General features: G+C 53.3%; 1 protein-coding gene across 1 annotated transcript in view; it reads left to right on the plus strand.

The window, feature by feature from the left end:
- RUSC2 (RUN and SH3 domain containing 2) overlaps positions 1-23,256 on the plus strand; it is a 55,533-nt gene that overhangs the window by 13,863 nt on the left and 18,414 nt on the right. Inside the window, 1 exon segment of the mRNA XM_063128359.1 lies at positions 13,956-15,983. Within this exon segment, the coding sequence (XP_062984429.1) occupies positions 14,057-15,983 (1,927 nt within the window). The 5' untranslated portion in view covers positions 13,956-14,056.

Raw genomic sequence — 23,256 nt, forward strand, 5'->3', positions numbered from 1 at the left:
ATAATAATAATAATAATTTGATTTGTTTCATCTTGGCTGAGTTTGGTGTTTCCTTGCTACACCTAATAGTTTTACTGTTTTAATGTATTTTTTATATTTAAATTTGTGTATTTTTAATTTGTCTTATGGCGTTCTGAAATTTTGTAAGCCATCCTGGGAATGTTACTGAAGAGAAGGGCACAAATAAATCAAATAAACCTGTCACACGATCGAGTGCACACAGTGTGCTTTGGGCAAGCAAGACCCCCTGGTGTTTTGCCAGAGGGTGGTGCTGGGGGGGCTGGCTGGCTGGCACAGCTTCTGCCTGGCACCCCAATCCCTGGGGTGATTGCTGGAGCTCAGTGGTTTGAGGCCTGGCCTGGCCTTTTCCTCTTTCCTCCGGCTCCTCCATTTGCATGCTTAAAGTCGGACTGTTTTGCCTGGGCTCTGCTCAGCCCCCACCAGCCTGGCTCCCTTTTCTCCCCCGACCAGAGTGGGTCCCCTCCCCTGGGCCTGTGAGCACCACTGGCGGGCACATGCTCCCTTCCTTGCAGCCCCCCTGCCCCCCCCCCCACTGCTGCTGCTGCTGGCAGAATCTCTGGCGCCACTGAAAGATAAAAGCCTTTTGCAGCGCTGGCAGGCGTCAAGGGCAACGGGGGATGGCCGTGTGGAGAGGCAGCGGGAAGGCAGAGAAGCTGCTGGAAGAAAGCAGGCCAGCCGATGGCAGCGGCAGGGGTGGCGGCTGTGATGCGGCTTCCATCCTTGCGGGGCTGGATGGGGGCTGGGCGTCCCTCGGAGGAGGCTGGGAACACGCTCAGCTGAGAGCAAATGCATCAGGCCTGACAGCGCCCGAGCAACGCTGGGCTGGGCTGGGCTGCTCCCTCCTGCCAGCACGCACGCACGCACGCACGCCCACAGGCTGACTGCCCAGCCTCCTCTCTCTCCACAGCCATGTCAAGTCTCATCTTCCATGTTGTTCTGCCTCGTTGTTTAGCCAAGGCTCTGGTTGTGTCACGGGGTGCATCCTGGCGTTTGCACAGCACCGATGGGATTGTGTTCTATGCATCCCACAAACTAGTGCTGTTAGGACAGGATTGGGTGGGTGGTGGGTGGTGGGTGGGGAACGTCCCAGTGTAGCAGGGTTGGCGTGTACCTTATTTTGAAGCAAGCGAAGCAATATACTGCCCAACAGACAAAGCTTTCTAAAGATGGAGCCCTCACCCCACCTCATAAGACCCTAAAAGATCAGAGAATCATAGAATAGTTGAATTGGAAGGGGCCTCTAAGGCCATTGAGGCCAACCCCTGCTCAATGCAGGAATCCACCTTAGAGCATCCCTGACAGATGGCTGTCCAGCTGCCTCTTGAATTACTCTAGTGTGAGAGAGCCCACAACCTCCCTAGGTAACTGGTTCCATTGTCGTACTGCTCTAACTGTCAGGAAGTTTTTCCTGATGTCCAGCTGGAATCTGGCTTCCTTTAACTTGAGCCCGTTATTCCGTGTCCTGCACTCTGGGAGGATCAAGAAGAGATCCTGGCCCTCCTCTGTGTGACAACCTTTCAAGTATTTGAAGGGTGCTCTCATGTCTCCCCTCAATCTTCTCTTCTCCAGGCTAAACTGTTCTTTCAGTCTCTCTTCATAGGGCTTTGTTTCCAGACCCCTGATCATCCTGGTTGCCCTCCTCTGAACACGCTCCAGCTTGTCTGCGTCCTTCTTGAATTGTGGAGCCCAGAACTGGACACAATACTCTAGATGAGGCCTAACCAGGGCCGAATAGAGAGGAACCAGTACCTCACGGGAGTCCAACCCCCTGCTCTGAGCAGGGGGTTGGACTCGATGACCTTGTAGGCCCCTTCCAACTATGCTATTCTATGATTCTATGAAGCTATACTTCTATTAATGCAGCCCAAAATAGCATTTGCCTTTCTTGCAGCCACGTACTGTTGGCTCATATTCAGCTTGTGATCTTCAACAATTCCAAGATCCTTCTTGTGTGTAGTATTGCTGAGCCAAGTACCCCCATCTTGTAACTGTGCATTTGGTTTCTATTTCCTAGATGTAGAACTTGGCATTTACCCCTATTCAATTTCATTCTGAATCTAAAATTCCCCGTCCCTTAACAGACTTTAACTTCCCCACAATGAAAGGAGGTAAACATGCTGAGAGTGGTTCACATAGGCCTGTTTTCCCTGGTGGGGCAATTAGCAAGTAGTTTAGGGATGTGTATTTCTTTGTGTTGGGCTGGCGAAACTGTGTGTGGGGAAAGTATTCACCCCCTCACCGCCCCCCCCCCCCAGCACTGTAAATCTGATAGAAAGTGGTCCTCAGGTTCTGCTTTAAAATAATAATAAACAGCCCCAGTCAATGCTTATGGGCAAAATGTGGGTTCGAATGTCTGCTACTGGTTGCAGATTTCAGGCCTGGTGTAGTTATTCCAGTAATGAAAGTTTGTGCATCTCGTGCATCACACAAGCACCCATCTGCTGTCTCACCTGTTGCCACCTTAAGGGTAGCAGTTTTCAAAAGCCCTCATTTATTCCTATTTCCGTTTATGCCTGTGTGATAATAGATTCCTTTTTTAAAAAAATATGCAACAACACTGATGCATATGATGCACTGATGCACATTGTGGGCTCTCCCACACTGGAGGCCTTCAGGAGGCAGCTGGACAACCACATGTCAGGGCTGCTTTAGGGTGGATTCCTGCATTGAGCAGGGGGTTGGACTCGATGGCCTTGTAGGACCCTTCCAACTCTGCTTTTCTATGATTCTATGATTCTATGATTCTATGAGTAACAAGCGGAAAAGACCAGCACCTTTGCCCTGTACAGGGCTGCCTGTGCTTTGAGATGGGCTGCTGAGGCCTGTCTCCGGGTTCCCAACTGGCTCAGGTCAGGCAGGGGGCGACCAAGGAATGGTCTTTTTGGGGGTGACTCCTTGTCTCGGGAAAGCCCTCACGCCTCCAGTATGCCTGGCACCTACGCTGATGGCTTTTGGGGGACAGGTGAAAATCATAGAACCATAGAATAGTAGAGTTGGAAGGGGCCTAAAAGGCCATCGAGTCCAACCCCCTGCTCAATGCAGGAATCCACCCTAAAGCATCCCTGACAGATGGTTGTCCAGCTGCCTCCTGAAGGCCTCTAGTGTGGGAGAAGAGCCCACAACCTCCCTAGGTCACTGATTCCATTTTCGTACTGCTCTAACAGTCAGGAAGTTTTTCCTGTTGTCCAGCTGGAATCTGGCTTCCTTTAACTTGAGCCCGTTATTCCTTGTCCTGCACTCTGGGAGGATCGAGAAGAGATCCTGGCCCTCCTCTGTGAGACAACCTTTCAAGTCTTTGAAGAGTGCTATCATGTCTCCCCTCAATCTCTTCTCCAGGCTAAACATGCCCAGTTCTTTCAGTCTCTCTTCATAGGGCTTTGTTTCCAGATCCTAAAAATACTTTGGCATTTTATTGCTGCTGGTCTTAATCTGACTCTGGCTGTATTTCCACATGGGTTTTTGCTTTGCTTTTTCAGTGCTGTCCTCCTTCAGTTGCTTTAGACCCTGTTGCTTTTAGTTGTGTGTGATTTTATTTGGTCATTGTGAAGCTGCCTCAAATTAATTGGAGTGCACATTTTTTAGCAATAAAGAGGAAGGCTGGATGAATGAACGCCCGGTCCAATGAATAGTCCTCCCACGGGCCAGATTTCATGATGCCAAGATGAGGCACGTGTTACGGTGTGCTTTAATTTACACGGATGTGCATCTGACATACATGTAAATGAAACATGCACGTGAGGGCACTTAGGAATCCCTAGAATATCCCTAGAAGTTGAGAGAGTCTGGGACCAAAGCAAGGTCTCTGAAAGCAATTAATGGTTTTATTTAAAAAGACTTTAAAATGAATTGAAATCACTCATTGGAGGAATTAGAATTGTACATACATCTGGGGAATTAGAATCACACTTTAGCACCGAGAAGGTTACAGATAATCAAGCATTCAAAGTCAATAGTAAAACTAGATGCGATACATTAGGAGGCATCAAAAAGTGGGTGTCATGGAAGAGGGGACGGAAAGAAGTTTTAGCTTGGAATACTTTGAATGGGGGAGAAACAGACTGTTTGGGGTAGGGTGACCCTATGGAAAGGAGGACAGGGCTTCTGTAGCTTTAACAGTTGTGTAGAAAAGGGAATTTCAGCAGGTGTCATGTAGGCATGCCTTCTTACCCAGTATTGGGTTTTCAGAGCCTTACAGCTGTAAACCGCCCGCCAAAGAATTCTTTATTCTTCCTTTTATTTAATCATGGCTTAATCACTATTTCAGGGTGGGGGCTTCTGTGGCTGTTGTCCTGAGGCACGATCTGAAATTTGCAAGTGTTTACTGGGGAACGAAAGCCATCTGGCCAGGAAGTTGTATGCAAGACACCTGCAGCTGCACTTGGGCTGTGCAAGGCCTCCGTATCCCATGGAACCACCTTTCTGGTCTTCTTCAAGACCAGGAAAACACTCGTCCCCATCCAAATTCCAGAAAGTGGTGCTGGGGGATTATTGCTCTGTGCCATGGCTCCTAAGCCATGGGGTTCCACAGGGCTCTATCTTATCCCCTATGCTGTTTAACATATAGATGAAGCCTCTAGGGGAGGTTACCTGGAGATGTGGACTGAGGTGTCATCAATATGCGGATGATACCCAGCTCTACCTTTCCTTTTCATCAAACCCAGGTGAGGCAGTGACTGTTCTGAACCAGTGCCTAGGCACGGTAATGGACTGGATGAGGGCTAACAAACTGAGACTCAATCCAGACAAGACGGAGGTACTGTTAGCGGGTGGTTCATCTGTCCGGCGAGGTGATGTTTGCCCTGTCCTGGACGGGGTTGCACTCTCCCTAAAGGATCGGGTCTGTAGTTTGGGGGTGCTCTTGGATCCAGAACTGTCACTTGAGGCACAGGTGAACTCAGTGGCAAAGAGCACCTTTTATCAGCTCAGGCTGATATACCAACTACGCCCTTATCTGGAAAGAGATAGCCTAGCTACAGTTATCCATGCTCTGATAACCTCTCGCATGGATTACTGCAATGCGTTATACGTGGGGCTGCCTTTGAAAACGGTCCGGAAGCTTCAGCTGGTACAAAACAGGGCAGCCCGTTTACTAACATGGACTGGCTGGCGAGATCACATTACACCAGTCCTTTTCCAGCTTCATTGGCTGCCAGTCCAGGTCCGGGCCCGATTCAAAGTGCTGGCATTGACATTTAAAGCCCTAAACAGTTTGGGGCCAGGTTATTTGAAGGAACGCCTCCTCCCATATGTTCCTGTCTGGACCTTAAGATCATCTACAGGAGCCCTTCTCCGTGAGCCCCTGCCAAAGGAAGTGAGGCAGGTGGCTAGTAGAAAGAGGGCTTTCTCCGCTGTGGCACCCCGGTTGTGGAATGAGCTCCCCAGAGAGGTCCGCCTGGCTCCTACACTGTACTGCTTTCGTCGCCAGCTGAAGACCTTTTTATTCTCTCAGTATTTTAACACTTAATTTTAACTTAAATTTAAATTCTACTGTTCTAACTCTGTATTTTAACCTTATATCAATTTTGCTGCGTGGTTTTATCCTGGTTGTGCTTTTTATACTGTATTTTGTAATTGTGCTTTTAACCTGTTGGTTGTTTTATTGTGGTTTTAATTTTTGTGAACTGCCCAGAGAGCTTCGGCTATTGGGCAGTATAAAAATGAAATAAATAAATAAATAAATAAATAATAAATATGGGCCCCATCTTCCCAAAACAGCAGCATTTGGGGCTGCTTCGTAACACAGGGCTGCATTTCACCCTTCACCGCGGCTCATCACCCTTTCTGGTGCCATGATCTAACCCGGCTGCTGAGTCATCCCTTGCCCTTCATGGGTCACCACAGCATCCCAGTCACGACGGGGGATCTTGTATCCCTTCAGGTGGTTGCTAAGGGGGCTAAAGGGCTTATCTGGAGGGGGGCGCGCTAGCTGACTGCACAGAAACCCCTGCTTGGCATCCAGAAGGGCCCTGCTTCAGCCCCCGGTGGCAGCGCCTCTGCGGAGGGCAGGAAAAGCTCCTGCCGGAAATCCTGAGGAGCCACGGCTGCCAGTCAGTGTTGACAACACTGGGCTAAATGGACCAATGGGGCCCCTGGTTCTGTATAAGGCAGTTTCTTCTGCTGTTGCTCCTGGCATGACTCCAAGGCTTTAGCTGCGAATGGTAGGCTAGGGCCCTTTCCACACCGTGAGGGCAATCGTCGTGGGTTCTTTGTAGGTTTGCACACTATCACATTAACCTAACTTCTGATGGGAACAAGACTTAATTAAAGTCCTGCTAGATACGTACAAAAATGGAGCACGCACAATATCCGTTTCCATTCAGCACATGAATTGGCCAGTCAATGGCTCTATGTACCCATGTAGCTGGGCACACCCTTGGCCAGGATGAAAGTGATCTGTGAGCAGGGGTGTTCAGAAGAAAGGTGTTCAGAAGTAAAATCTCTTTGCTGCAGTCTTTTAAATATGATGGTACATTCCAACTATTTGGTGACAGAGAAGACTGGATTTGGCATACAATTTTGACATTTGGTGATGTGATAAAGCCTGGAAAATTAATAACTTTGGTTGATCTAGTAAGTAAAAGGAAAATATGAAAGTCTTTGTAGCATCAATATCCTAAGTTTAAGAGTTTTTTAAAAATTAACTAAGGATATAAAACTAAGAAATTGTTATCTCATATTTATGAGGTATTAATTGCAGCAGATGAGGATAAAGGAAATTATTTTAAGTTCAAAGGGGAAAAGATATTAGCCGCAGAAATTTCTGTGGATCAGTGAAGATATTTATTTTATGACAGACATAATTTTTTCCTGTGACCCATGTGTTAATTTAAAAGAAAATTTCAATAAAGCACTACACTGTCTGTACATGACACCACAAGGACTGGCAAAGATGTGTTCTAGTGTTAGGAAATGTTTGTTGGAAAAAGCCTATTTGAAGAGATTGGATATCCTTCGTTTACGAACCCAATGGACATCTTGTGTGGGTATCTTAAGGGTCAATCCTATGCATGCTTAGACAGAAATAAGTCCTATGACTCCCAGGCTGGTTAGGGAATACTGGGATTTGTGGACTTTTTCTGAGTAAACATGCCTAGGATTGGAGACTTAATGGTGTTGTAAGAAACAAGCATGTGGAATTAGTAGGAAGTCTTTTAATAGCTACAAAATTAGTCATAGCTGACAAATGGCAATTAGCCATCACTCCCTTTTTAATTATTATTTTAAAGAATGAATTAATAAGATATAGTACATTGCCTCAATGGTTAAATTAATAGAATTTGTTCACCTATGGCAAGGTAGACAAACAAAAATTTGATCCATTTTGGATGCCATTTATTTCATATACGAAACAATATAATTTGGACATTAATAAATGTAAAGCTTTTGCATTATTAGTATAATTTTTATGTGGATACTGGATTATTATGTAAGCCTATGCGGCAAGGTTTTGCTATTTTATTGTTTTACTCTGTACAGCACCGTGTACACTGATGGTGCTATATAAATAAATAAATAAATTATTATTATTATTATTTATTTATATAGCACCATCAATGTACTATCAATAATAATCTGTTGCAAAAGTTAGGAAAATTAAGAAGGCTTAGAATACTTGGCGACTGACAGTTGTTAAGAATTACTTGAGCATCTTGGTCTGTATGCTTTAATTTGCATTTGTGGTTTTTTTGTTTTGTAATGCGAGTAGTTCTTTGTATGTTTGTATCTTTATAATTTTAAGAGTTTTTAACAAATGACGGGTGGCCAGAAGTCAGGAGGTTAACAGGGCCCTTGGGCGGAGGAGCCCTTGATGGTGGGTTCCTCAAAGAAAAGACCACTTCTGGAGGGAGTCTGTCTTTGTCCAAGATAAACAATCCGCAGCCGGCAGGGCTTGAATGTCTGGAGCAGATAAGGGTCAAAAGCTTCTCTGTTAGCTAGTGTGTCTCTGTGTGTGTGTTGTGTTTACAGGCACGCACAGGTGTGGCAATCGAGATCGCTGTAAGATGCTCTCCTGGCCTAGTGGGGCAGGGCCTCCGGAGGCTTTGAGGTGGCCTGGGTGGCGAAGGGGGAACTGGCGCATGATTCAGCCTCATGAGGAGGCAGCAGGAACCGAAGGCGGTGCAGGGAGGAGGGTGAGGAGGAGGCTTCCAGCCTGGAGGGAGGAAAGCCGTCATTTGGGCAGAGCTAGAGGGAAACCGCTGGGGCCTCCAGGCTGAGCTGTATTCTGGGCAGCAGCCCAGTCTTGGGCTCCTAAGTCAGGCTTCCTCCTCAGCTGATTCTTCTCGCCTAACTCCAGTCAGGCTTCTTCAGGCCTGGTTTTGGGATCGAGGCCATTTGGGGGGCTCTGGCGAACAACCTCTGTGTACACAGCCTAGCAGGGCAAACGTCGCTCTGTGATTCCTTCTGGCCCTCTCGGGGGGGGGGGGTTCTGAGACTATCAGGTATTGGACTGAATTGTTGGTTGGACAACACGCTTTGGTGGTGGTGGGGGTCTGTGGGACGGACAGCCTGCCTGCCTTGTGGTGTTGTTGCCCCAAGATCCCAGCCTAGTATGGGTTTGGTGAGCACAGCTATGGGCCTGGCGGGGCAGGCTGTGTGATGCGCTGACGGTACCCAGCCCTAGCTTACATTCTCATCAGATCCAAGAGTGGTGGTTTTCGGCTGGGATCTGTAACTGGTTGAAGGAGATTGTGTCTGCAATAGTATGAGGGTAAACAGACTGCAACCGAATCCAGGCTGCTTCCAGATGAAGCTTTTCTGGTGCCATCCATTGCACTGCCTCATTTATGGAATTTTACTGGGGGAGCGGGAGACGTTGTTGCAATCCACTTGTAACTCTCCTGGGTTTTTCCTTCTGCTTCTTCCACCATTTTCTCTCTGTGGAAAATTCATTAAGTAAGAGAATAGGAAATAGCTGTGCCATGCCTTCAGAGTGGTAGCATTAGGGTCCCTCTCTTAGAAGCACCTGGTGTCATCTGGATCGCACCCCCCTCCCCGGTGTAAAATTCCTGTGAATGATGCAGGGTGACTGCAGATCAAAGCCTCATAAGAACACAAGAAGAGCCCTGATGCTGGATCAGACCAAGACGCCATCTAGTCCAGCATTCCATTCATACAACGGCCGGCCACAGGGCAGGAAAAACCCCAGGACGGGATTGCAACAGCCCCTCCAATCCATGTGCCCCAGCTGCTGGTGTACAGAGGCATACCATGTCCACCTGGGGGTAACATATAGCCATCAGGACTAGCAGCCCTTGAGAGCCTTCTCCTCCTCCATGAATTTGTCCAGCCCCCTTTTAAAGCCATCCAAACTGGTGGCCATCGCTACATCTTGTGGAAGTGAATGACATAGTTTTAACTCTGCGTTGTGTGAAGGAGTCCTGCCTTTCACCTGTCCTGAATCTCCCACCGCCCAGCTTCATGGGATGGTGACTCCGTTGGGTTCTAGTATTAGGGGAGAGGAAAACGCCTCCCTCTCTACATTCTCCGCCCTAGCCGTGATTTTGTACATCACTATCAGGTCCCCCCCCCCCCGTAGCTTCCTTTTGCCTAAGCTAAACAATCTCCGATGACAGATGTTGCAACTTTTCCTCATAGGGGAGATGATGCACCAGGCCCTTGAGCATTTTAGTTGCCCTCCTCTGGGTTACCGATGTGGGAAGAGGTGTTTGGAAACAGAAGAAGGGCAGCCTGCCAGGAGTGACCCCAACTGAGCTCTCTTTGGTTTGAGAAGCCTGCTGAACCTCTTGTCTCTCTCCCCGCGCCCACCGCCCCCTCTGTCTCTCTGCTGCTGTGCTGCTGAGTCATTCGTGTTTGCTCTCCTCTTCCCTCTGTGTCACTGAGACATTCCTCTGTCTGCTGCTCCCCTAAGCTCCTCACTCAGGACCCGCCCCGATTGGGTCCTAGATTCATTTGTGCTCTGCATAGAAACAGGGCGCGCAGCGAGCGCTATTTGAGGCTCTTGGCTTCACTCTGCAAATCCCCGTCCCCAAGCAAATGAAACCGCCTGCTTCAGAGGCCGTTTCATGCATCCCAGTAAAGTGTGCTGTGATTCACAACAGCTTCTGCCGCAAGAACCATTGCTGAATTGCCAAGCTGTTTGTGATTCACCCTCCTGTAGCCCATTCAGATCTACGGAAGGGGTCCCACGGCAGGTTCCGTCTCCCTCGGTGCAGAGTTGTGGCACCAAATAGGCTGATTTGGGGAATTATGGGAGAGTTTTGAAGGAGAGGATTAGAGCAAATGTAGGGTTTTTGGAAGAAAATGGATTGAGAAATATAAAAGAGCAGCAGGGAGCTTCTGGAGTCTGGAATGGGGTGGAATATTAGAAAAGAGGAAGGAAATGAGACTAACTGGAGTATGGACTACTTGGAAGGAAAATAGGTGCTGCAGGCATACATGGGACCCGTCCTCTTTTGCATCTGGTTACTTCAGCGGGTCCTGCAGCTTTAACTGCTGTGATGAAGAGGGAATTTCAGCAGGTGCTGCATGCACACAAAGGGCACCTGCTGAAATCCCCTCTTCTGTACAACTGTTAAAGATAAAGGAGCCCTACCCTCCTTTTCCATAGGGTCACCCTAATTCAATAGAAGTTATGCAAAGATCTGTCTCTCTGCATCTGCAGATCTGCAGAGTGATGATGGGAAACTCTGTTGAACTCCTCTGGAAAAGAAGGGGGGATGGAGAGGAGAAAAGGGTGTGTGTGGTGCTCTTCCAAGCGGAAAGTACGGGGTGGGTGGGGTGGGCTCCTGGTTAGAAGGAATCTTCTTCCCTTTCTGCTTTCCGTGTAATCCATGGATTTGGGTTGCTCTTTTTATCCCTCTTCTCAGGATTTAGTATTCAAAGCAAAATAAGTTCTTCCTCCAAAATTTCTCATGGACGCTGGAAAATGGATTTTTAGGTGGCAGGCATTAAGGGAAGGAAGAAGACCGTGGACTCTACTTTCCTTCCTGATGTGTGGAAAGCAGGAGTGGGGGAGCTGGTAGGTCGGATATTTGCACGTATTTGGCTGTATTCGGTCTAGGTGAGCAAGATAACGGGTGGATTTTGGTGATAAAGGAGCCATGGAGGCAAGCCTGTTTGCACAATATTGGCTTTCAGCATCTCATCAGCTTTAAAAGGTGTTGAATTCTTAATTTCTCTTTCAATTTGGCTTAATAAAGAAGGTTAGAAATCAGAACAAATTCTTTCACTGTGAGGGCTTCTGTGGTTGTCACTCTGAGGCAGGTTCTGAAATTTGCAGGTGTCCACGCCCAGGAATGAAGGCCATCAGATCACCATGGCTAGCCAGAAAGTTGTATCGCCAGAAGTCGGCCACGCCACATGGGACACGCTTCGGCTATGGGGCAGTATAGAAATGAAATAGAAGCATAAATAAATAGAAATAGGGAAACGCAAGGCCTCGTCCCTTTTCAGAGACCGGCCGGCCCCCTCTTCCCCAAAGAGCGGCATTTGGGCTGCTTTGTAACAAGGCCTCCTGCATTGTATTCCTGCAATGAGCAGGGGGTTGGACTTGATGGCCTTATAGGCCCCTTCCAACTCTACTGTTCTGATTCTTCGGAATGAAAAGGCTCAGAAATTCTAGCAGAGGAGACGGAGGATCTGTTCTGCCGTACAAAATGCAGCCCCTTTGGGGATGGTTGCAGCCTCCTACTTCGCGCAGTGTGGGTGCAGCCTCACCTTAGGGCAGGAACGGGCAACTGGCCGCCCAAAGGCTGCATGCAGGGGAAGAGAGCCCAGATGAAGACAAGGAGAGCAGCAGGCTGGGGGGAAGCAGGGGCCGGGAGCTGGAATGGGTGAAGAGGCAGGTGGGGGGCTGGCTGGCAGGCTGGCTGGCTGGCTGGGGGAGGTCAGTTTAGTACTCTGACAAGAGCAATCTGACCCTTCTCAGAGTGGACGGGGGGGGGCGCGTTGAGAAGGGGGTGGTAGCTTTGTCCAGTGCAGCCCCTGACAGACTGCCCCTGGGAATGTGGCTGTTGACATGAAAAAGATCCCCCATCCCTGCCCGAGGGGGTTGGCCTCTTTCACCCTTAGAGCTCTGTGAAAGCATGCAATGGTGTGTGCTCTGTTGCCCCCTGTGTGCATAAGAGGACCTGGCTTTCTAATCCACCATCTCTGTAGCCTAGCATCCTGCTTTCAACTGTGGCCAGCCAGATACTGATATGAAGCCCAAAACCAGGGCATGAAGGCCATGGCTTCTCTCCACTGTCAGCTGCCAAGCAGCTGGCATTCTAAGGTAGGCTGCCTCTGAAGCTGGAGGTTCCATTTAGCTACCATGGCTAATTACCATTGATCAACTAGCCTCCATAAATTGGTCTGATCTCTTTTTAAAGTCCTCCAAGCTAGTGGTGATCTCAACTTCTTGTGGCAATGAATCCCACAAGTACAATGTGTAGTTTATAGGCCGTCTTGTCCAACCCTCCTTCCAAGGGCAGGTTCTTCTATCCACCCACCAGCCTCTGGCCACACAGTTTACTCCAGTTTAGTCCAGGGGAACCAGTAGGTGAGATGTTTGCTCCCTCCTGTGGGTATTCCATGAATTGCAATGGCCCAACACTTCCCTCGGTTGGCCTGCTGACTTGGTGGTAGGAAAGTGGTGCTCACGCGTGCCCTGCCCTCCCCCAACCACAGACACGTGGCTGTTGTGGAGATTGGGTCGGGCTGGATTCCCCCGGGCTCATGGCAATGGCCAGCTTAACGTGTGCTAAACCCAAAGGCGTAGAGTTACAAATGGCTCGCAACACTCACCGCCCCCCCCCCCCGACCTTCTCCTCCCTCCAGACAAGGGTCTCAATCTTCCGCCTTTCAGGTTGATCCTGGACATAAATCTACAGGGAGCATAAGAAGAGTTCTGCTGGTTCAGACCAGAGGCCCAGATGGCTCAGCTGTCTATTCCCACCGTGGTCATCCAGATACCCCAATGGGAAGCCCACAAGCAGGACGTGAGCAAAACAGCTCCCCACCCACCCACATACTCTGGTACTCCACCAACTGGCAATTCTATACAGAAGCCTCACCGTGACTTGAGAGGTCCTTGTAGTCCTTCTTCAGTTGCTTTCTCTTGCAAGGGTGGTGTGCTCCCTCCAGTATCCGAGGCAGTAAGCCTGTGTGCACCATAGAATCATAGAATAGCAGAGTTGGAAGGGTCCTACAAGGCCATCAAGTCCAACCCCCTGCTCAATGCAGGAATCCACCCTAAAGCATCCCTGACAGAGGGTTGTCCAGCTGCCTCTTGAAGGCCTCTAGTGTGGGAGAGCCCACCACCTCCCCAAGTAACTGGTTCCACTGTCATACTGCTCTAACAGTCAGGAAATTTTTCCTGATGTCCAGCTGGAATCTGGCTTCCTTTAACTTGAGCCCGTTATTCTGTGTCCTGCACTCTGGGAGCATCGAGAAGAGATCCTGGCCCTCCTCTGTGTGACAACCTTTTAAGTATTTTAAGAGTGCTCTCATGTCTCCCCTCCATCTTCTCTTCTCCAAGCTAAACAGGCCCAGTTCTTTCAGTCTCTCTTCATAGGGACCAGTTCCACCAGTTGCTGGGGAACTTGGGTGGGAGGGTGCTGCTGCACCATGTCCTGCTTTTTCATCCCTGTCCGACGGCTGGTTGGCCACTGTGTGAACAGAGTGCTGGGCTAGGTGGACCCTTGGTCTGATCCAGCCTCAGGGCTCTTCTGATGTTCTTATGTTCTTAAATAGAGGAAAATGGCAATTCAGGCAGATCTGCGGTGGGCTGTAAGTGCTTTGTAAGCACAGCTCTGAGAATAAATCACTGCATAAGCATTGCATGGATTTCTCACCTTGTGGTGAGATTTCTCTGTCAATTGCTGAATGCCCAGAATTGCCAGGAGTTCTTTGGGGGTGGGGGTGGCTGCTCAGTCTTTTTGCCACTGGCACCTTTCCAGGCTGGTGACTCCTTGTGTTGCTTCTTGTCTCTGCAGGTCTCTGAACGCCTTGATGAGATGCATTCCCGTGGCCTCTGCTGCTGACCAGGGGCCTTCCATGGGTGGCTTCCACCCCGCAGGGGGCCTGGAGAGCACTGATGATGATGGCTAGCCCCCCAAAGCTGACCGGAGAAACGCTGATTGTCCATCACATTCCCTTGGTGCATTGCCAGGTCCCGGACAGGCAGTGCTGTGGCACCAGCAAGAGGACCAACCCTTTCTGCCCATCCGACGTGGGGCTCGCGCGGACCGGCTCCCTCCCTGAGCGGGACCTCTTGCAGACGGACTCGTTGCTCTACAGCAGCTTGCTTCAGGCTCCGAACGTGGACCTGGCCCCGGTGGAGACGCCAGAGCACAAAGAGGGCAAGCCTCGCGACCCGGCTGCCCCCGGAGCCAACAAGCGGCAGAATCCATTCCTGCAGAGCGACGGCGAGGCCCAGGACCTCTGCGCCGAGGACCTGGCCCAGGCCTCCTTCCGCCTGCACAATGGCAAGCCGGCCTTCCAGCTGCGCGAGTTGACCCTGCCCCCTTTCCGCCTGCACGACACCCACTCGGTGGTGAAGCCATGGAGCGCCAGCAGCCGCTTGGACGTGGTGGAGGGCCAAGAAGACGAGCTGGCCGAGGACGACGTGCGGAAGAGGAGCCGCCTGGCGCCGGAATGCATGGAGCTGGACGAGTACAGCTGCCACCGCGGGGACCCGGCCAGCCTCTCCTTTGAGCAGGAGTGGGCCAGCGACGCCGACGACCTCGTCCACAACCCGGAGGGCCCCCGCAGCCGGACCTGCAGCTGCTCCAGCTCGGAGCTGCAGCGCTGCCGCTGCTACAGCCTCTCGAGCCAGTCGGAGCCTCTGGACCAGCAGATGGGCTACATCAGCGACTCCTCCTGCAACAGCTCCGATGGGGTCCTGGTGAACTTCAGCGCCCTCTACAACAAGATGAACGGCCACCCGCACCCCAACCTGAACTCGGGCAACCTGTCCTGCGACTCCTCCTCCGGCAGCCACTCGGACACGGGGGCCTTTTACCTCGACTTGCACTCGTCGCCGAGGGAGTCCGAGATGCCCTGCAAGTCGCACCTGCCGGAGGGCTCCGGGAAAGCCTGCGGCTGCCTCCACCCGCCCTCCCCCGTCTTGGACGCCAACTGCAACTCGTACCCGCCGCTCTGCGACCCATGCGCCTCGGAGGGCTCCGACCTCACCGCCTGCTTCCAAAGCCAGGCGCGGCTCGTGGTGGCCACTCAGAACTACTACAAACTGGTCACGTGCGACTTGTCTTCCCAGTCTTCTCCCAGCCCGGCTGGCTCTTCCATCACCAGCTGCTCCGAGGAGCACACCAAAGGCAGCCCCGTCCAGCCCACGGAGTACTACCTGTTCCAGAGGCCGGAGGCCCAGCAGCCGGAGAGCGAGGCGGACTGCTCCAGGGAGGAGTCGCGGCCGGGGGAGGCCGAGAGGAACGCCATCGAAGGCCAGGTCTACGTCAACATCTCGCCTCCCACCCTGGCCGGGGGCAGGCCGCGCTCCCGCAGCTACGACCGCAGCCTGGACCACAGTCCCACCGGCCGCCTGGGCGCGCTGGAACGCATGATGAGCTGCCCGGTCAAGCTGAGTCACCCCGAGCTCATCCAGAGCTCCCCGCCCAAGCGGGTCACGTCCTTCGCAGAGCTGGCCAAAGGCCGGAAGAAGAACGGCTCCTCCCCGCCGCTTCGGACCAGCCGGGACTCGTCCCTGGAGTTCTCCCCTATCCCGGAGTACCAGCAGGACGGCTCCGTCTTCCGCGAAGACCGGGGGCCGTACAGCCAGAGCCTCCCGCCCATGCCCCTGCGACACTCCCTCAACCGCAGCTGTGAGAGCTACCACCGGGCCGAGTGGGGACTTAGCGCCTGCCGCAAGGACGCGGGCGCCAGGGAGAGGCCTGCCTGTGGGCCAGAGACGGCTGCCGCGCAACCCTTCTTCTCTGAGTTGACGGAAGCGGGGGCCAACGCTGCCAGCAGCCATGGCCAGAAGGACATTCGAGCCCGTGCTGATGGTAAGCCTCCTCCGGGTCCGGAATTGCCTTGCATCTGGGCTTCTCCCTCGTAGCTGGCAGAGGGGAGCAGCAGAGGCCCCCCGCCCCCAAGGAGCGGAGATGGGCTGGCTGGCTGGCTGGTGTCTGTTTGTCCAAGACCCGGAATGCCGGAGTGGGGTTTGCTAAGCGCCGGGTGGGGCAAGGAGAGCTCTGGCCTCGGTTGCTAGGCCAAGCGCCATGGTGGCAGGGAACTGGGGCACCCCAGGCTCTGGCAGCCAGGACTTGCTCCTCTTTGCAAATGGAGAGGAGGCTCCAAGCAGGCTGGGTTTGGGGAGTGGCTGACGGTGGGCATTTCCTAGCGGAGCGGGTGCTTCGGTTTGAACCGAAGCCCCTCTTAGGGAGACGTCCTGGACGAGGCAGCAGGGTGGCGGCTGCTGAAAAGCCCTTCTCCGTGGGGTTCAGCAGTGCGTCAGCAAGGCTCGTGAGCACTGTTCCCCACGTGGGTCAGCCCGGCTCTCGGGAGAATCAGTGTGCCAACGCTGGCACCCCTCAGGAATGGGCTGCGCTGGCCAGGCGGCTTGGCACAAAGCAGGGTGGGTCCGTGTGAGAAACTGTGCCCCCCCCCCGCCTCACACTCCCTGTGTGGAGCCGTTAGGCAGAGATGGCTCGGGGAAGCAGCTGTGATGAGGCCTGGAAGCAGTGGGGGGGTGTTTGGGGGGTTGGGGAGGGGGAGGGGGCTTACTGCAGGCTGACGGATTCAGAGGACAAGGGCGGCATCTTTTGAATGTGGGGGTCAGAATCATCGCGTGGGGAGGGCTCTCTGGGGAGGCATCAGGCTCACCTCTGCGGTTGCAGGAGCAACAGGCCCAGATGCCCAAAGACATCTAGGAGAAGTACAAGGGAAGTGACCACAATCATAGAACCATAGAATAGCAGAGCTGGAAGGGGCCTACAAGGCCATCCAGTCCAACCCCCTGCTCAATGCAGGAATCCACCCTAAAGCATCCCTGACATGTGGGGGGGGGGAGGGAGTTGCCGTGATCCATAAAAGTTCAATCTTGCTCGCCAGGAAACCCCTCCGCCCTGGGATAGGCAGTGAGGGTCTGTACCTTGTGCTGGGCCTAAGAGACAGACTGGCTGAGGTGGTCTCGGATATGATGTTGGAAAATCCTAGGGTGTCCTTGGTCCTTGGAGATTTCAACATTCACACTGAGGCTGCCTTAACAGGACCAGCTCAGGACTTCATGGCCTCCATGACAACCATGGGGCTGTCTCAATCATAAAATCATAGAATCATAGAATAGCAGAGTTGGAAGGGGCCTCCAAGGCCACCGAGTCCAACCCCCTGCTCAATGCAGGAATCCACCCTAAAGCATCCCTGACAGATGGTTGTCCAGCTGCCTCTTGAAGGCCTCGAGTGTGGGAGAGCCCACCACCTCCCTAGGGCACTGGTTCCATTGTCGTACTGCTCTAACAGTCAGGAAGTTTTTCCTGATGTCCAGCCGGAATCTGGCTTCCTTTCACTTGAGCCCGTTATTCCGTGTCCTGCCCTCTGGGAGGATCTTGTTTCGTTTTCTTCTCAAGCACGTGGGCTCGGGCAATTTGATGCTGTGCTTTGGCCTGGGAAGGCTTGGCTCCCTCACCTCTTTGGCTCCTGCTGGGTTGTGAGCGTGGTGGCCGCCGTTTGGGCCTCCTCTGTGCCAGGCGGTCAGCGCCCAAGAGAGCAGGAAGCCTTCAGCAGGGCTTGGCGCTCTCTCCGCCTGCACGCGCACACACGCACAGAGCCTCTGTGCTCAGAAAACGTCCTGGGAAGGTTTGCAAGGAAGCTCTTTTCCTGGCTTGCGCCCCCTCCCTCCCTCGCTGGGCTGGCTTGCGCAACATCGTGGATGCCTCAGCTGGGTCTGGGCCACGGGGTTGCGGCCCAACAGCTGCGGAGGAGAGGAGGGCAGGAAACAAACAAGTAAATAAAACTCCCCAAAGGGCGGCTGAGGCCCACGAAAGGGCACCGCTCCGGGGCTTGGCCTTTTCCCTCCCCTCCCCCCACGGGAGAGCAGCTCATTGCTCTGCGTTGGCGGATCTTCCAAAGGCGGCGGCGGCGGCGGCGGCTCTAAATTTAGAGAAAGCTTGTTGGGTTCCAGAGAGGAAGAGAACTCTGCACGGTTTCTACCAAGATGGGCCCCAATCCCAAAGGCTACCCAGCATGTGTCAAAGCACGGTGCAAGTGCCTGGCTGCTCCGCTCAACTCACCCCCCACCCCCACCCCCGATCTGTTCTTAGGGGCCTGCGCAGACCTGGGCCTCCCGAATCCACCTGGCATCTGTGTGTGTAGGGGGGGAGTGGGGAGGGGGGAGTTATGTACCTCAGCGCTTCCAGATGAGGCAGCTGGAACCCCAGCTTTGGCCCCACCCCACCCTGGGCCACAGAGCCACGGAGGGACCCCCCGCACCCCGCCCGGGCCCGTTTCTTCCCTCGTCTTTTCTGCTCCTGTGTTCCAGGGCAGTTTCTGCTGCGCACGGCCGGCCAGAAGAAGGGCCTGCCCTGCCCTGCCCTGCCCTGTCCTGCCCTGCCGTGGGCTTGGGGCACTGGGGGTGCGTTTCTTTTCTCCGCTGCCCACTTTCCATGGTCTGCCAGTATTATTATTTATTTATTTATTTATTTATTTATTTATTTATATAGCACCATCCATGTACCTGGTGCTGTACAGAGTAAAATAAAATAGCAAAACCCTGCCGCATAGGCTTACGTTCTAATAAAATCATAATAAAACAATAAGGAGGGGAAGAGAATGCACCAAACAGGCACAGGGTAGAGTAAAACTAACAGTATAAAAGTGAGAACAAAATCAAGTTTTAAAAGCTTTAGGAAAAAGAAAAGTTTTTAGCTGAGCTTTAAAAGCTGCCCAGTAGAACTGGGACTTGCTGCCCCTACCCAGGGAGGCATCCCCAGATTTCCTGCATGGGAGACGGCTTCTTTGGGAGGCGGCAGACTTTGCCTGTCTTCCAGAGGCGTCCGTCTGCAGCCAGAGGCCGGCTGGTGCATTCAGGGAGCCGCCTCCCCTCCTCTGGAGCTGGACCGGCCGGCCTGGCCAGGGCTCCAGGGGCGGGGGGGGGGCTGAAAGGGGAGAAGCCTGTTTTGTGCACCGGGAGCGGAGGCGGCTGCCTCGCATGTGACCCCCCTCTGGGGCTGGGCTCTCCCATCCCAGGCAGCCCCGGCCGGGCCAGGCACTCATCTTCATAGCCCGGTGTGAGCCAACCACAGGATCTGCGTCTCTAGCCGTGAGATCACCAGAAAAATGTGTTTTTTTGGAGGGGGTGGTTAGGGTTGCGTGCTGTGGGGGGGCCCTTCTGCCGCTGTGTGAGCCGAGTACGAACAGGTCCAGCTGATTCCAGTTCGGGCACTAGTGGGGCGGCTTCAGGACCGGCACCCCCCTGTCCAGGGGTGTGGGGTCCTGTTGGGCAGCCTCCAGCCAGGGCCAGCGCAGTGGTTGTACTCTGCATAGGCCCTGTAACATGGGGGGAGGGCCTGGGGGCAGGGGGAGGCCGTGAATTGAGGGGTGTGTGGGGGACACACCTCTCCGCTCTTCCTAGTCCTTTGCTTGCCTCGCCTCACCTGCGACTCCCCTCCCACAACCCAACGCCTTCCGAGGAGTCTTTCTGCTCTTCCCACCTTGCTCTGACATTATTTGGCAGGCGCCCAGCCCAGCGTGGGTCCTCTGGGCTCTGAGAAGCTGTGAGCTCCCATCTCCAGAGGCTGAAGGGAACAGGATGGATTGCATCAAATGATCCAGCAACTTCATCCCCCTCGTTGATTCTGCTCACCGCAAATTTGCAGAATTTGGCTGAGTCACAGAGCTCCAGCTGACAAGCATTTCCTCTGCAGAGGGGCGGGGTCCCCCCCCCACCGGCGCCCTTTGGGCTGCGCTTTCTACCTGCATGGACTGCAAAGGCTCTGCCGTTCCCTCCTTCCCAGTTAGCTGTGCTCCTGACCCTTGTATTGCCCCCCATCCGAAATCACAGGTGGTGCCTTCACACGAGGCCTTTCCGGTGCAATGGTCCTGCCTCATTCACGGAATTTGCAGGTGGGGAGGGGGCAGACGATGGGTTTTCGCTCACTGCTTCTTCCGCCTCTTTTCTTCTGGAAAAATGTGTTATGGAGGGAAGAAACATGGAGTATTTATTTAATGTAATATAAACTCCAAGCAGTTTACACAAAAATGTATTTGTAATAATACAATATAAAATAATCAGAGGCCTTCAAGAGGCAGCTGGACAAGCCTCTGTCAGGGATGCTTTAGGGTGGATCCCTGCATTGAGCAGGGGGTTGGACTCCATGGCCTCGTAGGCCCCTTCCAACTCTGCTAGTCTATGATTATATGAATACAGAGCTGCTCGGGGCCTGTTGATCGATAGCACTATGAGTCACCCGAGGTGATGGAGGGGCGATTTCAGGAGGAGAAAACGTGTCCCAGTTCAGGGGCTGCCTCAGTGAGTTTCGTGGCAGAGGGTGAGATCAGGGGGTTCCTGATTCAGCAGCCACAGAGCCACACCGGCTGTTTTTGGCTGGTGGTGTGTGTGTGTGTGTGTGTGTGTGTGTGTGTGTGTGTGAGGGGTTTGTTTTAACATGGTCAACAGCGCTTCCTCCTTTGTGCAAAGGGCAGTTGCAGCTCGTTTGGGCAGCCCCCTCCCCTCCGCACACCCGTATGTCCCCCCCCACCTTCTACCCTTTGTGTCCTCTTTCTGCAGTATTGAAACTTTAAAGGGCAGTTTTAGTAAAGGTGGGTCTGGACCAACAGACGTCTCGTTTCTTTGGGGTTTTGTTTCACTGTGCTTTTTTTTTTTTTTTGGTTGAGGGGGGGGACAATGCACAGTCCCAGCTTGTTCTGAACATCAAAGAATGCAAACTACTTTTTGCATTCCAGCAAGGTTAGTGTGTGCGTGCGTGTAAGGATGCAGAGGTGACCGTGGAAATGTTTAGCCCTCAATTTTGAGGGAGAGGAAATTCCCAAACGGAAATGTGCAGGAATCTCTTGAGGAACTGGAGGGGGACATTGAGGCTCAAACATGGAAGGTGTGAAGAGGTGCCGGGGTGCAGATGTTTGCCACGAAATACGCTGAGACGCCCAGGGGCCAAATGCTGCAGAGGGGAGGGGTGGGAGGCAATATCAGCGCCTCCTCTGCGGCTGAATGAAAGCCAGCAACGAGCCACTATTTATTATTGCCACCGAGACAGACGCCCTTTTGATGGTCATTCATAGAAACATTGCGCAAGCCTCCCTCCACTTGGCACTGGTGAGACTCCAGTGGGAGCAATGCCACCCACCCCCGCCCCGGGTTTTGCATCTGGCTGAGCCGTGTGCAGGGGAGGGGGGGCGCTCCAGCTCCTGGCCCCGTGCAGCGCCGCGCTCAACATGTCGTGCTGCACTCAGGCGAGCAGCAGCAGCAGCTACGGCCGTGCCCTGCCCAGAGGGGTCTCTTGCCCTTGGGGTGGCAGAACAGGGGGGCAGAAGGTTTGGGGCCAGCAGAAGCCCCTGATGGGGCACGAGGTGCTGGCGGTGCTGGTGGCTGGACCGGTGGAAGGTGCCTCCATGGTAATATGAGGTCAACGTCTGTGAAGGAGAGAGACGGCTTGCGTGTAACTCATGGAAAAGAAAAATGGGCAGTTTTGGAGGAGGGCAGGAGAGAAGATGGAGGGCTTAGAGCGCGCGCCATGTGCATGTCCAGCTCCAGGGCCTGTGGATGCCCCAAAGGGTTGCGGGAAACCAGGAGGATGAGGGCTGCTTACAAGTGAAGAGCGAAGGGGGCCTCCAGGCCTGGCCTTATAGAATCATAGAATAGTAGAGCTGGAAGGGGCCTATAAGGCCATCGAGTCCAGCCCCCTTGACCGGACCTCCTTTGTGGAATTGGGGGGGGGGCAGCCCAGGCAACGTTGGCTTCGGTTTGCAACACTCCCTCCCTCCTGCCTTTTCTCTTTCCCCAGAAAATCTGTTAAGAGCCGCCCGGTTTTTCTTCACGGGGAGCCCTGGGAGACCCCAGAGTGCGGAGAAGAGGATGTGGGCTTCAGGGGAGCCCTCACGGTAGAACCAGCCTTTCTCTGGGATGCTGATGCACCTCCTCCTCCAGGATACGGGCGGCTGGGAGGAGCTCTGCCCTGGCAAGGAGGCTGCTGCAGCTGCTCTGCTCTTGGCTTTCCTCTGCAGCTCTCATCAGCCTCTGCCCTTTTAGTCCCCACGGGTCCCAGGGGCACAAACGTTTGGAGAAAGGCCGGATGCGGGTTTCATGCAGGGTGCCCTTCCGTCATGCATACCCCATGTTGTGCCAAGCTCCTTCGCCTCCTGGTGAGCCACAGCAACCAAGGCTGGGGGCAGGGTGGGCTGGGCTAGGACATCTCCCCGTCGTCATTCTGAGCCCAAAGCGCAACCCACAGTGTTGGGTGGGCTTGCTTGTATTTGGCCACTGCAGGCTTCGGAGCCCAGTGGTTCCATTCCCTCCAGTCACAGACACTGAGGGCAAAGCAGTCCGGTTCCCATTCCCCAAGCATTGTACATATTTCTGCTAAACACCCCCTTTGTCGTACTGCTCTAACAGTCGGGAAGTTTTTCCTGATGCCCAGCCGGAATCTGGGCATCTGGGGGGAATCTGCACGTTGTTCTCAGGGCGCTTCCATCCGCCCCCAGTGCACCCCGAAAACGATCGTGTAACTCGCCTGTAAAAGAGCCGAGGAAGAAGCGTCCTTGCCGGCGCTGCCGGCGCCAACCAACTCCCTCCTCGCCGGCTGGGACGGAGAGCTCGGGGGAAGAAGGCGGGGTGGAGAGCTTCTTCTGCTCTCCACCCCGCCTTCTTCTGCTGAGCTCTCCGAGCCGGCTGGCGAGGAGGGAGTTGGGTGGCGGCGGCGCCGGCAGCGGCGCCGGCAAGGACGCTTCTTCCTCGGCTCTTTTACAGGCGAGTTACACGATCGTTTTCGGGGTGCACTGGGGGCGGATGGAAGCGCCCTGAGAACGACGTGCGGATTCCCCCCAGGCTTCCTGCAACTTGAGCCCATTATTCTATCTCCTGCACTCAGAGAGATCAAGAAGAGATCCTGGCCCTCCTCTGTGTGAGCACTCTTCAAAGACTTGAAAGGTTGTCACACAGAGGAGGGCCATGATCTCTTCTCGATCCTCCCAGAGTGCAGGACATGGAATAATGGGCTCAAGTTAAAGGAAGCCAGGTTCTGGCTGGACATCAGGAAAAGCTTCCTGACTGTTAGAGCAGTACGACAATGGAACCCATGACCTAGGGAGGTTGTGGGCTCTCCC

This window comes from Elgaria multicarinata, chromosome 6 (genome assembly GCF_023053635.1).
Source record: "Elgaria multicarinata webbii isolate HBS135686 ecotype San Diego chromosome 6, rElgMul1.1.pri, whole genome shotgun sequence".
NCBI lineage: Eukaryota > Metazoa > Chordata > Lepidosauria > Squamata > Anguidae > Elgaria > Elgaria multicarinata.